The 17,987-nt window shown below is 36.6% G+C and overlaps 3 protein-coding genes across 3 annotated transcripts; 1 reads left to right on the top strand and 2 right to left on the bottom strand.

Moving 5' to 3' along the window:
- Window positions 1-1,039: 1,039 nt before the first annotated feature.
- LOC18588101 (AGC (cAMP-dependent, cGMP-dependent and protein kinase C) kinase family protein) lies at window positions 1,040-8,856 on the bottom strand. Its single transcript, XM_007012286.3, has 13 exons — window positions 8,515-8,856; window positions 7,098-7,272; window positions 6,847-6,930; window positions 6,259-6,500; window positions 5,891-6,134; window positions 5,098-5,177; window positions 4,734-4,818; window positions 3,836-3,967; window positions 3,639-3,752; window positions 3,460-3,507; window positions 2,942-3,026; window positions 1,725-1,772; window positions 1,040-1,603 (listed from the first exon to the last, which is right to left on the bottom strand). Exons 1-13 carry the CDS (start codon window positions 8,655-8,657, stop codon window positions 1,512-1,514), a joined length of 1,572 nt encoding a protein of 523 aa, XP_007012348.1. The 5' UTR covers window positions 8,658-8,856; the 3' UTR covers window positions 1,040-1,511.
- Window positions 8,857-11,048: 2,192 nt separating this feature from the next.
- LOC18588100 (uncharacterized) lies at window positions 11,049-14,264 on the top strand. Its single transcript, XM_018128430.2, has 6 exons — window positions 11,049-11,187; window positions 11,935-12,044; window positions 12,140-12,959; window positions 13,124-13,185; window positions 13,492-13,573; window positions 13,876-14,264. Exons 1-6 carry the CDS (start codon window positions 11,139-11,141, stop codon window positions 13,983-13,985), a joined length of 1,233 nt encoding a protein of 410 aa, XP_017983919.2. The 5' UTR covers window positions 11,049-11,138; the 3' UTR covers window positions 13,986-14,264.
- A 1,393-nt stretch (window positions 14,265-15,657) lies between these two features.
- On the bottom strand, window positions 15,658-17,682 carry LOC18588099 (nuclease). The gene has a single exon (XM_007012280.3). The coding sequence runs from the start codon at window positions 17,420-17,422 to the stop codon at window positions 15,953-15,955; it is 1,470 nt and encodes a 489-aa protein (XP_007012342.1). The 5' UTR covers window positions 17,423-17,682; the 3' UTR covers window positions 15,658-15,952.
- Window positions 17,683-17,987: the final 305 nt, after the last annotated feature.

The raw sequence follows: 17,987 nt of genomic DNA, 5'->3' as shown, positions 1-17,987 counted from the left end.
CCGATCCAAGTGAAGGAAAAGGCTGATCTTTTTCCGCATAGACTTTAATTTTTGCTTGATGGGTACAAATATAATTATTTAAACTTTGACAATTGGACGCAAAGGCAACAGTATAAACTTAATCACTTACCATTATCTTGACTTCAGGTTTGGTGAACGAGTACGACAGTAAGTCAAAAGCAACCCAATTTTACCTGCCTCAAATGAAAAGTATTCACCCACGTATCTGGCAATCTCCCTAAAGGATCACAACCCATAGCTGTCATGTGGCAAGATCTCACCTAAACAATTGATTAAATGTTTTATTATAATTAAGTAAATGGCTAAAATTTGACATTTTAATTACTAACAATAATCACTTGGTTGGCCTTTAGGTAAGGGCCAGATTTGACCTTCTCCTTTTTAACCTTTGTTATCACTAGAAAGATCTACAAATCTCGTTTTCTAGTTTCCTTTTTAGTAGTACTACTTTTTAAGTCAATAGCTACTGACTTTTCCTTAAAGGCACGAACCCTCTATATTTTTTTTTCCATAGATTCAAGATCAAGATTTTCAGAAAATTCATTGTTTATTGTTTTGGGACATTATTTCATAGGACCAAGATCACAAAGAGTCAAGCCTCAAGTCCCCTGACTCAAGAGCATTCTATCTTCTCAGTTTCGGACAAAACACAATCCTGTTTGTGGGTTGAAAAACGAACTTCCTGTTACCCAACGGGACATGAGAATATTGGATTCTAACCTACTAATAGACATGTCAAATCATTGATTAAAAGCAAAGCTGCTCATTTGGAATGACTCCCATCATTTTTAAGTCTGAACACTAATGCATCACCGCAGCAAAATGGGAATAAAGAAGTGTTGTTTTTAAGTGGTCAACGCAGCAATTTTCAGAAGGTGCTTCCTTTGATGGAGGAGCACTTCATAATTGCATCAGTAGCCAGAAAGGGGGAGAGGAATTGCTTAAAATTGTTCAATGACCACATTCTCAGAAGTGGACAAACTTCCAAAAAGCAATCATACAACAAAAATACTAGGAGTACTACAATGAACAATTTACTGAGAAGATGTTACTTCCTCACAGCTAATTTTTTTAGTTTTTGCTCAAAGTAATAGTTTACACACAACAATAGGGAATCATTGCTCCCAAAATGACTATAGAGTTTCTCAGGAGTTTGCTATCAATTAAAAATTTGACCAGAAACTGCCACTAGAGAAGGCAAATTTACCACAGCCAACCTGGGCAGCCAGTGCATCAAGTTTCAGAACTCTGCTCTAACTTTCTAATACACAAAGCCTTTTAGGCTGAAAAAGAGTCTCATTTGCCCTACCAGTCAACTCAGAACTGGATTTTAAAATTTTTTTCTTAAATTCTTCTGTACACTTAACAAAGCGGTTCTACAAATTTGATGGCAGCCACTGCACAAGAACTGCAGATCTTGGAGGATTGCCTAACTTAAAACAAGCAGAAATATCCATATATCCATGTAAGAGGTTTCCTCTATAGTTACTTTATGGCAACATTGGATCACCTGTGGATGCAAGCATCTGCACCTCTGTTTCCTCGGCAGGGCACTTAGTAGAATAACCTACCCCAGAATCACCTGCAGATATCAACAAACTTTATCCATCTTAATAGAGAAGAAAGACAAACTATTACACTTTATCAAAACGGTAGGAAGTTGAAAATGAAAAAGAATAGAAGATAATAGAAAAATCCATTACCGTATATAGAATCAACAGATGGCTGTCCCATTGATGGATTTTTGAAATCTGCAAAAATAAAATAGTTCAGCAAGGTGAGTAGGAGACATTAAATCTCTTCCCCAATCAGCTGAAGCAACAGATCTGGACCAATAGAAGAACATCTGGATACTGCATATAAAACAAATACTATATATATATATATATATCCCTAAAGATTGGTAAAAGTTTCGCATTTCTCTTTCATATGCTTGTTCACAGTGATATTGTAATAAATATCCAAAAGAAAGTTCATTTTTTTCTTATAGACTCCACTAATAGAATGCTGCCAACAAATTCTAGCATCTTAAGGTGATTCTGTTACTGTCAGAATGTGGTTTCAAGTCTTTTGTTGGACAAATTAATTTTGCAGTCTTACCCAGTTGCCCCTAGTTCACAACCAGTTATTTCACTCAGGTTCTGCCAGACATTAACCCCATTCCAATCCACCTATAAAGTTCAAACCCAAATCTATATTTTGCCTCATCAAGCCCATTTCTCTTGAGAGAATTTTAACAATGTTCATGTACTAGCAACAGTTAATATGGGCAGTAAATTCACCACATCCCAGTAATCTCTTGTAACTGGGCTCAACTATCATGGATTGGTTTTGCACCCTGGCTCCATTCGCATTGTCATCCATGGTTCTAAATCTAACTCCATATCTAAATATCCACTTCTTGAGCTGTTAAAGGCTGTTAAGTAGTTGTATCATAGACACTGACACCTATTTCTCAAATCTGTGATTAAATATCATTCTCTAGACAGATCCAGAACAGGACTAGCAACTTGACTAACTGAAAGCCCTAGCACGCCAATTGTCCCAAAGGAAAATGTTAAGGTGTAAACAAATCAAGGTTCCTTATCATTATGACATTCAGTATATCTATAATGCTAGTACAGCATCATTAAAATCTCTGATTTAACATTACATACTTGCTCATAAGATGAATAAGTAGGATATGGACAAGAAATTCAAGCTTATAATCAACATTGATATGGACAATAAAATTAAATCTAACACCCTTCACTTCTCTAACCGAAACCCAAACTTTCAATCATCACAGGCAAATTTCTGCACAAAATAAGTATGCTTACAAGCAAATAGAAACAGTTATTGCTGATAACCACCCAAAGAAAATGCTGCAGCAATTGAGAAAAAGGTTGAAATCTAGACAACTAAGTGACAAAATGCATACCAAAAGAATGGCGTAGCCCTTTGACAGCATCAAAGTTCTTGTATGTATAGCCAACAAAACTTAAATCTTTGGGTGTTAATAGCATCTGCATAAAGTAGGGAGAAAAGTTAAATAAATTCTACCATGTATTTTTGTGTGAGTAGGGACTCACTACTCACAAATTAATGTATCAAGATACAAATATAGAGGGAACCAAGCATGTTGATTATCATGGACAAAAATGTATATACTTCTCCAACATCAATGCAGTTGTTTTGGTCATGTGTTAAAACACAATATTTAAGAAAAGAGATCATTGTAATAAGATATCAATTGTTTTGTCAGTTACCATCTTTTGAACAAATAAAGTTTCACCATTGCATATTCATAGCATTCTCAGTGGACATAATAGTATAATACAGCACATACTTGCTGCATACTAAAAAAATGTGTGAATAAAATGATTTTCACCAGCTGGAAAGTACTGGGACAAACTAATGCTTAAGATGAGTATACAAACAGCCTCAATTGTTACAAACCTTCCGAGAGGGTCCTGAGCCAGTTCTTGCTGGTGCCGGATTATCCAACTGGTGAAAATTCCAAAAATAGTCAGATTATATATTTAATTTCACCATTGTTGACAAATACATATTGAAGAAAGTGATTAGCATTTGGAATAAGCAATAGCATAAGATAAAAGGGGAATTCCAAGTTATACTTCATCAAACTTCATAAAATTCTGAGTATCTAATTCCCCATTGACTTCAGGTTTAAATGCTGCCTCCATCTCATAGAGTTTATCCCACACAACGTCCTTGAACCAAGGATGAGCCTGATAGAATTATATGTCAACAACCATAAGGAAGAAGAAATAGTTGGTACAAAAGAACTAACATGAATATATCCTAATCTTACTTTGATTTGGTTTGCCCCGCCAGTACCCAGTCTGTGCTCAACATCACACAGCAATCTACATATGAGATCCTTTGCCTCATGACTCAACCTAGAATCTTCAGGAAATCTTAGGTGATTTCTCCAATGCACAATCTGACAATCATTGACGACCAAAATCAGAAAAAAAAAATAATATCTTCATCAAGTTTACCATAGAGAAATCGTTAAATCAAAGTAATCATTGTGCATAGGTTTTACTTTTAAGCTTTTCAGGAAAAATACTCAACAATTAACAGCCTAATAGAAAAGTGACCTAGTTTCAGAATGCTTGCAAAACACACCATCAAGCACGATGCTGGGTAAGACACCAACAACCTAATTATGCTGTACAAGCAAGCACTTTGCACAATTTGAATACGTAGAAGTAAATGCATTTTTAGTGGACTAAATACAATATTATCAGCATAACATTGTATATATAAAAGCAGATTACACATCTAGGCTTTATCAAGCATTAAAATCGTTTAATACTAGCAGTCTCCATCTGTAAAGGAAACGATTTTATATTATAAACTAGCCCAAATTAAAAAGTAAATGCATTTTTAGTGGTGGACTAAATACAATATTATCAGCATACCATTGTATATATAAAAGCAGATAACACATCTAGGCTTTATCAAGCATTAAAATCGTTTAATACTAGCAGTCTCCATCTGTCATGGAAAAGATTTTATATTATAAGCTAGCCCAAGTTGGAAAGAAGAAAATTCAGCTCAGTGGAATATCCTGAATTTGGAGAGAGCACAAAAAAGAAAGATAGTCTAATGACAACAAATCAAAGATCAACTGAATGAAATTGACTGAAATGGGAATCATTCTATCGGAGCTGAGAAAATAAAGCCAGATAGAAGTGTGTTACCTTCCTGCATGTGGTAATTGGATCATCTGAATAAAATGGTGGATATCCAATTAGCATTTCATACATTATCGCTCCTAGTGACCACCTACAAGTCCAACAGAAAAGGTGGCATTATTTAAGTTATGGTATGAGAACTTCACAGAGAAACCTGTGTCTATGCAAAGAAAACAAATAGAACTTTCAGCAACTGGTTAGCTCCTTAATACAAATTTGTTGCTGGAAAAAGATGATGGATGGTATACAGTTTGAAAAGTAGAACAGATATGCCTCATGCACGAAGATAAAACTTCGAAATGGAGAACAAGTAATAAATACAGTTGCAACCATAAGAGTGAAAGATAATTGAAAAAGAAATATAACTAACCAGTCACATTCCATGCCATATCCTTTCTTCAGTAACACTTCAGGAGCAATGTAATCAGGCGTTCCCACAGTTGAAAATGCCTTCAAAGAGAAACATAAAAAACCAATCTTCACAATTACTGGAATTACAGCTTTACCAACTGAACTAATTGTTTCAAACCATAAAATGATTGCATTACTACTGACGCAGCTAATCAATGACAAATTTACCAAAAACTTTTGTCACTCTCTAAGTTTTAAGATTCATTAATTCTAGTCAACAGTATTGCTATTTACAAATGCCTTTGTAAGGGAAAGAAACTTTAACAAAATTGCATATATGAGTGATGTGTGCCATTAGTTTTCAGGCAGTAAGTCCAGTACATTATTGAAACAGTTCATATGTTTGGAGTGTGTAGCAGTGAACTGCTGAGTCCAAAAAACCATTGTCATTAAGTCAAAAGGGGGATAAAGGAGGGCAAAGCCTCAGTAGGAACTAGTGAACTTAGGCAAAACACAAACATGTGTATAAACAACCTTCTGGATTGTTATGTTTCACTTCAAGGTCTGATAAAGAATGGAAATAAGTGCCGTTAGTGAGCGATAGAAGGGGCCAACAACCAAGAGTCAAAACTGAAACTTGGCACATGAGAAACTTGAAAGGTTAATATTATACCATTATGAGCTTTAATTAACTAAAGTGTTTGAAAATTTTCAAGCCACTGCCCTATTGATAATTGCAACACATCTGGAAATGTATTTTGACAATACATGCATTACAAACAATATAACCATGAAGTAAATTGCGTACATACCAACTTTCTTCTATTCATCTGCCAATGCTGAAGCTGTTCACGAGGGCTTCTCCAACTGCTCTTATTATCCGCATCAGGAATACATCCATCAATGTCCATAGGTTCTGTCATATTTTCATCATCCATGGGCTTATTCTCATGGATTGCTGGTAAAGTCATACAATCAAGAGGCTTACAAAGGCCAAAATCTGATAACTTCATGTGACCATTTTTGTCCAGAAGAAGGTTGTCAGGTTTAATGTCTCTGGAAAGAGAGTGAATGTGACAAATGAGATTGGGTAAAACATAACTTGTAACAATTATCAACAGAAATGAGGTATCTTGCTTCAAATGTTAAACGGGCATCGTAGGGAAAGCTAAATATTAACCTGTGAATGTAATTATGTTTGTGAATAGACTCGATGGCCAAGACACTTTGAGCAATGTAAAACTTAGCCACATTTTCAGTTAAGGTATCCTCCCTCATCAGCAGTGTCATCATATCACCACCAGGAAGATATTCCATGATTAAATATAAGTATTCAGCATCCTGAAATGAATAATAAAGTTTTACTATGCAGTGGCTCGCAACTTCTGCCAGCAAGTTCCTCTCAGCTCTAACATGTTCCACCTAAGGAGTTAAAATACATTTTATTAGATTAGCAGAGTATGAAAGGACTCTAATGGAAAATGACAAAATTGTCAAATTCTAAAGCATCTGATATTTATATGTTAGGTATCACCCAATGAGCAGATAACAACTGAAAATCAGGGGAAAATAGAAAAGAGATACACAATCATGCCTTAATGTGATGTAGTATACAACAAACTTGAAGTTAGTTTTAAAATCAAAAGAAGTTGATTTGCAGTGAGTGTCACCAAGAGGTAACATTTAGACAGATAATCTACAAAAGTTCCACTCTCCTCAACTCTAACTTCACAGATATCAATTATATGAATGGCAATTTGCATGTTACCTGTCCTCTCATAAGCATTTCGGATTTCTTTAACTTCTTCATTGCATAAATATTTCCAGATTTCTTCTCCCTACACAAGCGAACCTGCAGAAAAAGTATAAGCAATAATATACTCAGGGCAGCCATTCCATGAATGGTGGTATAAATAAGAAGCAGAAGAGCAACACATGGTTCCAAATAAAAGGCACTATGCAGCTTATATTAGAAACACGGATAGTTTGACACATAGCAAGCATCAGTAGCATTCTAACCTCACCAAAGGCTCCCCTGCCAATAATGGTCAAAAGATCAAAATCATCCGCACAAATCTTGTGCCTTTTAAGTCTCATAAACTCTGTCTCTTTCCGCTCTAAATCTTTTATAAGATTGATCTGTTCCTCCTTGGGCACATCTGAAGCAGCTAACTTTCTCTCCAGGATCCATCGTCTGCAATGAAACTAACTCATGTTATTAACTTGAAATCTGCATTATCAATTCCAAGCCTACAAATACTCACAAAATTTTGGAAAAGGATACACCAGGAGAAAAACAATGTTACAAGCAATAAGAAGCTAATTGCAATAAATCTCAATTCCCAATAAACCAAAAATCATATTCTAGCATTGGTTCATGAATTCTTTATCAAATAAAGTTGAAAGTATCATATACCAGATGTAATTAGTAGGTTTATTGTGGATAAATGATAAAGATAATAAATTTGACTTGGAAATCTAAATACTAAAATCTGCATGCTGAACAAAAAACAATATCAGGGTTGTGATGAATTTCTATAAACCAATTTAAGTATTGGAATCCAGAAGTTTTTCAACAACTAAAATGTGCACATCCTACACATCAATGAAGCAACACATGCTTCCTTCATTGTCTTGATTGAATATATATTGGAATGCATATGTATCTCATGACAAATCACATAGAAAACAACAGCAAGACAAATCACAAAACATTCAATATACAAAATTTATATTAGTCCCAAATTTTCCATCATTTTCCAAAATAAAAACCTTGCCGTAGAACATTATTATTATTATTATTATTATTTTCCCTAAAGGACACGAGTAACAGAAAAGGTAAATCTATGACCTTGAATATCAATACTACATAGAAATGTTTGGATCATCACATTGCCAACTCGTAAAGGCCTGTAATAGACTGTTAATAGTAACTTCCAACTGGAGCAACTTTGCATTGATAATTAAATCAAGCACCAGATCAGATTTAATAAGCCCCTACTATTAATTGGTAAGACAAGTAAGGAAAAATACACAAAAATCTTTCCGATACTTTGAAATCCAATATTTCAAGAACTCATCTGATCTGGGAAACAGCTCAATTACTCCTATTAAATGCTCCAATTCCTAACAAAGAAACCTGATTTGACATTTCCCCACTCCCCAAACACAGACAGAAAAAAAATGGAACTAAGCCACATACAAAACAAGACCAGCAACAGCTCCTGAGCTCAAAACCAGAAAATAAAATAAAATAAGAAGCAATTGAAGAAGTTAGGTTCAGTTGACTACAAAGTTCATTGATTCCACCAAAAAAATGCACTAATCTAAGTACCTAACATTCAAAAATCCTATCTTTTTTGATTTCTCAGGAACCAAATATAGCTGATAACAATGCAAAAAAATAAATTTTGTTAAAAATAAATAAAAAGATTACCTTTCTTTGCGTTCTTTAATATTCTTCGTCTGAGCTCTATAATGATTCTCAATAAACTGTTTAGCCGCCGCCACTTTCTCCATCGTCAAGCTTGACCCTAACACCTCCTTTTCTCCGCTCTCTTCTTCCTCTATGCCCTCCATTTCCTCTCTCTCTCTCTCTCTCTGAATAGCTCTCTGTGTCTCTCTCTCTCTACAGATATAAATATTTATATTTATATATTTGCTATTCTAAAAGCTCTCAACTTTTCTCTCTCTCACTTGAAAGAAAAACACAAACTTCCTCATTTACTGCAACAGAGCCAACAGGGAGACGATGGAAGAGAAACCAGAGCTCTTTCACTGGTCTTCCTCTTTGTCGTCTACATCCACTCTTACGCTCCTTTCCTTTATACAGCAATAAAAATATTCCACGTCGGCTATTGCTAGCGTGGCGGTATTCTCTGGAACGGATTTAGGGTGGGATTGGGAGCAGGGGAGGTGAGGCCTTTTTCTTTATTTGTTTTTATTTATGAAGCAATAAGTTTAAGGAGTGTTGTCAGCGTATGAGTAGGGGAACTCTCAGGCGCGGTGACGCACGCGTGAGTTTCACTTCGAGGTGTGGTGGAGAGAGGCGTCGTTTTCCGGTCATAAATGATATTTTGACACATTTTTGGACAAGAAAGCTGCAAGGAGGGCCCACCGTGTGTTGGGTTGTGATTGGAGAGTATTGTTCACTCGCCTGGAACATCATGTGGGCTTTATTTTTTTTTTAATGCTTGGTAAGTGATTGGTTGTCTTGTGCTGCTTAAAAAAATGAGAGTTAATCTCTTTTCTTAGCACTTACACGTAAAATTTCCGTGTGCATTATTGTCCTCTTAAGGAAAAAAAAAATTATAAAATATATATATATATATATATATTTGAATGGATATTTGTGGATTTCATCTAAATTTGAAGAGGAACAAATTTTTAATTTTAATGACACATAATAGGGATCCAACCAAACATGACCTTATAATTGATTTGGTCAAAAAAAATTTTGCTATTAGTGTCATAATCTTTACATTAAACAAACTTAATTGCTAATGCTTACATTCATTGGGACAGTGAATCTATTCAAGTAACGGACACAAACTCTTTTCAAAAAAAAAAAAAATCGACACAAACCTTAAACTTGCTAGTTTAGATTTTCAATGACAGCTAACCTTAATTATTATGATTAACCTAAATATATCTAAACCGTGTGGAAAAACCAGACAAATAAATTTTTACGCTATTTACAATATTTAGTAAATTTGGAGTTTTTCTTGAATTTCTTATTGGTAGTATAATCAAAGGGAGACAAATCATTAATTTGTTTTTGGAGTGGTTTTGGTAGGAAGTGGTTTCTTTTAGGACATGTGAGAAGTAAGGAAGTGAGAAGGAAAGACTAGCTGTGGCGTGGTTGTCCTAAACCTAAGGAATTTCTTCACAGTGAAATCTAGCTGTGAAACCAGCAACACTCTGCCATAGACTCTTTAAAGTATTATTGTATACCACATGTGGGGTCAGTTGTACCATAATTAGACCAAATGATCCAGTACAAAAAATTCCAGTTCATCATCTGGGCCTTGTGCACCCCTGAGTTAACGTGGAAATTTATTACTGGACAGTGACAGTTTTTGCTCACGTGATCATATCCCCATTGGTGGGGTCACTCCTGTATTTTTGTACAGAAAAAACAATGCAATTGTACTAAATTGTAAGGTGACAGTGAAGGAGTAAAAGAAAAATTTAAAAGCAAACGGCATATGCTAGTCTCCCATCTTCCTCCCCATGTTTGACACCATTTTGGACAGGCAGTTTAGCAGCAACTCTCAAAAGACAGCTGTTCCATTTGGTGTGGGAAAGTTTTCAAGGCACAAAGCTTTGTCTGTGGTTGCCTTTGTTCATTCAAGATCTAATCTTTTTGCAGTGGGGGTGGAAGCACAATGGGTTTTGCAAATCAAATTCAGATATTGAGTAATGGGTGATTACAACATGCATGATCAAACATTAAAACATGGTTTAAATTAAAACAATTATGAAGGACTGCTTTTTGGGTAATTGAACATTGCTTAGACAACACTGCAAATCCCCATTTTGAGGCTTTGGTCACTTGAATGTCAACTAACAAATTTAGAGCAATATCTTGAAAACTAGGTTTGATTTGGTATGATTGGTACCTATCAATCTAAATGTTCATCTTAAATCTAAGGTGCATTTGATATAAGTTCATCAATATTACCAAAGAATAATGTTGCTAGTAATATTTTTGTCCTTTTTTTCCATAAGAAATAAAAAAGAAGGGTGGATTTGGAACTTGAAGAATAAATTAAAAGAGAAAAAAAAAAAAGTCACTATAGAACAAACAATTGGACCTAATCAAATCAAACAAGGCCCAAAAGCTTTTTTAGACCAGTTGAGCTAAACAGAAGAAACCTAAATTTTTAGGCCCAAACCAAACAGAGTCCAAAATAATTTATTTTTATTTTGTTTTTTTTTTCCTTTTTCTCCTCTCATATCTTGGCAGCATTCACCAGACAAAGGAAAGCCAATAAGCAAAGGGGTTTTGGACCTCTGTTTTAAAGCTAAAGAAGGCCAAGGAGAGAGTTGCAGAAACATATGGGGGATCCTAATTATTACAGATACTCTGCTGCTGCAGCAGAAAGAGGTGCTAGCTCTTGTCTTCCTTTACTCTTGGCTTCCACTATTTTTTTCTTATTTTCTTACCAAAATTTTGTCTTTTGGCCTATTGTCTTCAAATTTGCACTCTTTACTATGCTTTGAATATAGCTTCTTATGTCTAGTAATGGATGTGGTTATAACGGTGTCATTTGAACTGCACTACGTTGGAGTTGATTCGCTGAAACCATTCTTGGATATTTAAGGAGGATTCTCTTATACTGTATAATATAGCTATTGGGTTTTTAAAAAAAAAAATTTTTTTTTACTTAAACATAATTAATATTTGCAATGGCTGATGTCAAGACTCCCCAATGATTCCTGACTTCTTAAGGTGTTTTTTTTTAAAATCATATAGGTGATATCTTTTAATGAACTGCATTTGCTATGAATCTCCGTTTGCACCAGTGCTTTGCGTTCCCCTTTTTTAATAGTTTCTCATAGCTTTTCCCTGCTTCTTCTACCCATTAAATTTAACCTTGGTGTATATTCAACTATGTATTTCGCGGAGGTGGGAATTTTTTTGCTTAATTGTCCGGTGCCCTGCACTGAGGTATTCATCATGGCATACCTCAACGATGGAAAATAATGGTAGATAAAAAAAAAAACTTTCCCAGTTTTGAATCTTTAATCGTGGATTCCTTTGTGGTGGTTTTTTTGCTTTCCATTTCCTGTCTTCAAATTGATCTTAGCAAGTTAACATCAATTTCTTGATTGTTGACTTTCATTGTGATAGGAAGTGTTTCGGGGCCCAGCTTTCCTGGCTACTTTACATCTGAAGCACCCTCATTGGCATCTCAACATGCTGATATGCAGTACGCTTCTTCAGATGTTCAAAAGAGAGATGTAAGGCATTTCTACTATTACATTATTTTCTTAAATAACTTTGGGATCGTACAACTGAGAATGTCCTTTCCTTTTTATGGGTATTTATGATGCAGATAAACAGATTGCAGCCTCGGAGATATGGTGTGGATGATATTTCAAATTCTGGAGTTTATTCTGAACCCAATCTTGGTGGTCTATCAGCCAGAGATACTGTAAGGTCTTACCCATCTTCTTTAGGAGATCCAAAGTTAACTGCCCAAAGATGGGATGCTCCAGAAGGTGTTTACTCAAGTGTGGGAGTTCACCCTGAACCTACTTTTGGTGGCGTATCAGCTGGATCTGCCATTAGGGGTTACTCATCTGCACTAGAAGTTCCAGGTTTAGTTGGCCACAGACAGGATGCTCCTGGCATTAGCCCAAGTTCTGGAGTTCATCCTGAACCCAGACTTGGTGCTGTATCAGCTGCAGCCACCGATAGGAGTTATTCATCTGCTCTAGAGGTTCCAAATTCAGTTGGCCAAAGATGGGATGCTCCTGTAGGTATTAGTCCAAGTGCTGGACTTCAATCCCAACCCAGCCGTGGTGCTGGATCAGCTGGAGCTAGCATAAAGGGTTACACATCTGCTCTAGATGATCAAAGACGGGATGGTCCTGTTGGCATTAGTTCAAGTGCTGGCGTTCAACCTGAACCTAGCCTTGGTGCTGTATCAGCTGGAGCTAGCATAAAGGGTTGCTCATCTCCTCTAGAAGATCCTAACTTAGTTGGCCAAAGGCAGGATGGTACAGCAGTTATGAGGCCTGGTATTCCTGATGCTGTTGATGAAATGCCTGCCTCCTTGAGAAACGGTGATGGTCCACAAGTTGATGCAGGAGAATCAAACATTCTGTTTGTCGATGGGCTTCCAACAGACTGTACAAGAAGAGAAGTAGGGCGTATCCTTGTTTCCCATGCATACTTGTGTGCATGGATATGTGCATCAACATCTCAAGAATATCATATGCTTCACAATATTATGCAAAACTAAACTGTATTTTGCCTGAATATAAGAAATTCTCATTGTTTTATGGTCATTTTAGTCCTTCACTTAGCATCAAAGATCTTTTCCGTCCATTTCTTGGCTACAAAGAGATAAAAGTCATTCACAAGGAACCAAGACATGTAAGTTTACTACTTGATACTTTCTTTCGAGTTAGCTTCGCTGGTATTGCTAGAGCTTCTTGAAGTAAAGCCAATAGAAGTGTCTGCAACATGCTTCTCTCTGTTAGAATAACACCAAGTTGGCTTAGAAGATGTTACCAATGATTGGTTTTGTGCTTAAGGCTTTCTATGCAATGCCTTTTGAGAAATGTCAGGGACAAATGGCTTAACATACCAAGATGTTAACATAATCCCATCCTATTCCTCTATTACTTTAATTTTATTCATGTTTTCTGATTCTATAGTTGTCTCATTAAATACTTGCAGAGTGGAGATAGAGCCATGGTTTTGTGCTTTGTAGAGTTCCATGACTCAAAATTCGCAAGGGCTGCCATGCAAGCTCTTCAAGGTAATGTAGGCACAAAAAATTGCATAGAACTTAAAGTGAGAAGAATAAATGTTGCAACAGAAGAACAAAACAATCGGAGCAAATGCGAGGCATATCATAATTTGTTAATCAAAGTGTAATTACTTGACATTTTTGTTGCTGGCATCATTGTCTTCATCATCTGTGTGGCATATATTAGTTGACAATGGGCATAAACGTGATGAAGATCTACATGCTCATCAATTTCTCACAATGTCTGTTTGTTAGAATTGCAGCATTAGCAGTCATTTCTTATAGGTTGTGGAATGTTGATTTTATTGCAGGTTATAAATTTGATGACAAGAAACCTGACTCCCCTGCCTTGAGAATCCAGTTTGCACATTTCCCTTTCCGATACCGAGCTGATCGTGATGATCAATGTGTTGAGTTCTAATATTGATCGAAAGCTGTAGTTGACCATCAATCCAAGTTGCCTTTTATGGTATTGACATGTTGATACCCAACTTCAATCATTGAAACGATCGTTACACCTGCTTATGCAGAACTTAATGGAAGAGAGTACTCCAGATCAGTTGTTGTTTTCTCATGAGTTTGCATGTAAAATTCCCATCACACTAGATTTTCATTGCAAGGCAATGTATCTGTTTAACCGTGGACCGTGGTCAATAGTATGCAATGCATTTTGGATAAGTTATACTGCAATTTAATCATACATACGCGGTGCTGACAGCTAAACCTCCCCCTATCTTATCCTTTTGGCATCATGAGATTGGTAGCTTAAATGTGAACAAAATTTTTCATAGTACCGTTTTTGTGTGTTGATGTTGAATATTGAAGAATGTTCTAACAAAGACAGATCATTAAAACTGAGGGGTTCTAGTCATCCCGGAAAGAATACAAATTTGACTGGTACATCTGTATTATACGTTATGGCGTGAAAGTCGCCAAAGACTTATGCATTGCAATGGTTTTGAGACTTGGGTAAGAAGTCACCAGTGCTACAAGTTTGCCCCTTTATTATATTATTCACAATTGGAAGTTATGTCATAAGAAAACAATTGGTTTATTTGTTTGATAAACTTGCCGTTCCCGTCCAATTGAAGTCATTTGGATTTGTCTTGTAGTTTATACTTTAATATGCAGTTGCATTTGGGTGTCAAGTTTCTTCAGAAACTGGGCATATTTATCATTAATTATACCGTTTGCAACTTCATCTTTCTGTATTGAGAATTAGTAAGTCATTTTCATGCCTTGTCCCTGTTCAGCATGGAGATAAGAAACATCACCCGTGAATTCGTTTATCTAGTAAATCACTTGCCATGATTTTTCTTCTGAAAGGACCTTGAATGTGACGATGGAGCATTAAGACCACAATAAAATTGAGTTCAGAAAGAAACTAAACCACCAGGCAACCTAACCGATGGCTTTACCTGTGTTAGAGCTTGAATCATGTTTTAATTTGAAGCAGGTCTTGACAGAGAAGAAATTATAACACAGAGAAATAAATAATAGAAGCAAAGCTCATTATGTTTTAGTAAGTGCAAAAGTTTCTCTCTGCATTTACCACCAGTTGGCCAAAATGAAAAGGAATTTCAATTTGGAATACAACATTGGGAATCCATGTACCTTGAAACTTGAATACTAAAATGAAAGGGATCCCCCCAAAGTAATACTAAAACAGAGATGGGCCCAAAGGTCCCTCACATCCATAAATTCAAAGTGCTCACTAGGCTCTTAATTCACAGTTGAATGTCAGCAGGACCCTTCCTCTTGCCACCAATTTCAAGGTCATACAACACAGAAACAGAGAGAGAGAGAGGCAGATAGCATTTCAGAGAGAAGAAAATGCAGAAACAAAAAACTGAGAAAATGCTGGTCCTGACTCCAGAATAAGAACAGTAACTTTCTTTGAATAATTCATGTGCTTTTTCAATCAGAGATGAACAGTTGAGTCTTAAAACATTACACAAATAAAAGCCTCGTAGATCTATAAACAATGGCACCAACATCACCCCCAGAGTTCAGGAAAAAAATGGGAAAAAGAAAAAAGGAACATCACACGCATTCCATGTAAGATTGTCTAAAATTGAAAATTCAAAAGAATATTTTTGATGTTTGATTCCATTCATATGTTTATTTCATAATTGAAGAAGTATAGAACCTAGGAATACAGAGATATTCGTTCTTGTTGTAATTGTAAATCCAAGACCACTACTCAAACTACAACTCCAAATCAATTCCATTTGTGAGAGGGGACAAATATATAATTTTACACATCCCCTTCAAACAAAAATTAGAATTAATCCCTACAGTAATGTTATACTACATGCAAAGAAAGAATTTCTAATCTTTATAAAGAACAAATAGGGTATTTCTTTTTTCCAACTTCATGGATGTAAATTACAGAAAAGCAGTGCCAGCAAGGCCATGATGTAAAAGGTTATGAGCAATGGCATCCCTAACTTTCATCGAACTTACCGATCTCAAAGCAACTTCAGGGACCGTCTCGTCATCAAGAAGCTCAATTTTCAAGTCTGGGTCAAGCCCTTCGTTCCTCATTTCACAAATGTTATGTAAAACACAACATGCTCCTAGTACAACAGGCAAATCCTGTAACTTCACTTCTGTCCTTTTTTGCAAGCAACACCATCTCCCTTTCAATCGCCCAAAGGCTTCCTTAGCCACCCTTTGAATCTCCCCAATCTTCTCGTTAAAAGCATGTTGTGTCCAAGTTAAATGTTGTTGTGTGTAAGGAACCAAAACCCAATCCATTAATGGATACCCCGAACTCCCTACGATCCAAACACCTTTCAGTAATCCCCCATTTGCCCTTTGGTACAAAGCTGATTTTTCCAACACCTGATCATCGTTCATCGAACCTGGCCACCCGATACAGACATCGGTAAAAACTCCCCTAGGATCGACCACACCTTGTACCGTTATCGAGTACGACGTTTTCTGGTTCCGTTCCGTATGTCTCTTATTGAAATACGCTGCCACGCTTATTTTCGGGGCTATTATCGGAATATGCGTCGTGTACATTGATCCTACCACGTTTGGTATCCCCGAGCTACCCTCGAACTCTTCCTTTATTTTCCTCAAAGAATCCTCGTCCGGCCATTGTAAATACTTCGGCATCAAAACGCTGCGTATTGCCGAACAGACTTCAAGGACCAATTTATGACAAGTCGAGATGCCTAAACCGAACCGTTTCGAAACGAGCCGCAACGGTTCGCCGGTGGCTAGCCGCCAAATGCAAACTGCCACTCTTTGCTTGACGGGGATCGCGTTCCGTAACGTCGTGTCTTCTTTGGCGATGGCGGAGTTGAGTTCTTCGCAAATGAGCTCGAACGTTGACTTGCTCATCCTAAACGCCTTCTTGAATTCCTCTTCTGGGTAATCGGGTCGGTTACAGTCGTCCCACCAAGCCTTCGATCTGTCCTTCACCCACAACCGCCTCTGCTGACCCGACCCGGATTGTTTGATATGATTGTTGGGTGCTTGGTTCTCCGTTTGGTTAACGGAAGCCGCGGCGACCGAAGCGGCCATGGCGCGAGACTTCTTCCGCTTAACGCGGTCGGTTTCTTCGATTTCGGAGTAGTAATCCTGGAATTCCGAGTAAAATTCAAGCATGGTTTTGGTTTTCCTCCTGTGGGTTGACTCCAAAATCAATTTCTCCTCATTGGATGCTTCGTCCTGCTCGTCCCTGTCTCGCTTCTCTTGCTCTTCCAGCAACAGCAACGAAGTGATGATACCATTCAAATCTTTCTTCTTGGTTTCATGATCACTTGAACAGCTATCGTCGTCGTAACCATCTTCGTCGGCGAACCTCTCCTTTCGCCGCCGCTTGTAATTGTCACCGTTATTCATTTCGAAGCAAACAGTGAACAAGATACTAAAATGAGTCCTTGGGTTGCCCGAGTCGAGAGTTTCATATAGGCAACAAAAACAAAAAAAGGGTACGACTTATGAGCCGAAATTAAAGAGAAAGTAGTTAAAAATTTCGTTTTTTTCTTGGGGGGTTTGAAAAGCGAAGGAAGAAAGGTGTGAAAAGGGAGAAGCAAGTGTGAACGCGAAAGAGATTCAAACTGACATTGGCAATGTTTGTGGGGAGTTCAAATGATTTGTGCCTCGTTGCATAAAATGCATTATATAGCTGAGACAATGTTACGGTACGGCAGCAATCTATCGACAACAATGAGCCTTATCTTTATACGCCTTTTTTTTTTTTGTTCTTTAATCATTGAATTCAGTTACGTATGTAAGTTGCGTATTCAAATTTTGAGCATAAAATTTGCCTACATAACTACATCGAAATTCCCTTTTTTAATCAAACAAAAAAATATTTTTAAATTAATATTAAGCCAAAAAAAGCCAAAATAATCCATTAAAAAAACACAATAATATAAATATAAATATAAATATTATATCTTTT

This window comes from Theobroma cacao, chromosome 9, assembly GCF_053813885.1.
Source record: "Theobroma cacao isolate CCN51 chromosome 9, ASM5381388v1, whole genome shotgun sequence".
In the NCBI taxonomy this organism is placed as follows: Eukaryota; Viridiplantae; Streptophyta; class Magnoliopsida; order Malvales; family Malvaceae; genus Theobroma; species Theobroma cacao.
The sequence above is the reverse complement of the archived record's forward strand: the minus strand, read 5'-3'. Positions and strand labels throughout refer to the sequence as shown.

Excerpts from the sequence above, each read along its gene's own strand:
- LOC18588099 (XM_007012280.3), bottom strand. The coding sequence starts at position 17,422 with ATGAATAACGGTGACAATTACAAGCGGCGGCGAAAGGAGAGGTTCGCC.
- LOC18588100 (XM_018128430.2), top strand. The coding sequence starts at position 11,139 with ATGGGGGATCCTAATTATTACAGATACTCTGCTGCTGCAGCAGAAAGA. Across the intron at positions 13,186-13,491 it reads TTCACAAGGAACCAAGACAT|AGTGGAGATAGAGCCATGGT; the intron begins GTAAGTTTACTA and ends AAATACTTGCAG. Across the intron at positions 13,574-13,875 it reads TGCCATGCAAGCTCTTCAAG|GTTATAAATTTGATGACAAG; the intron begins GTAATGTAGGCA and ends ATTTTATTGCAG.
- LOC18588101 (XM_007012286.3), bottom strand. The coding sequence starts at position 8,657 with ATGGAGGGCATAGAGGAAGAAGAGAGCGGAGAAAAGGAGGTGTTAGGG. Across the intron at positions 3,753-3,835 it reads GCGGGGCAAACCAAATCAAA|GCTCATCCTTGGTTCAAGGA; the intron begins GTAAGATTAGGA and ends TAATTCTATCAG. Across the intron at positions 1,604-1,724 it reads ATCTGTTGATTCTATATACG|GTGATTCTGGGGTAGGTTAT; the intron begins GTAATGGATTTT and ends TGATATCTGCAG.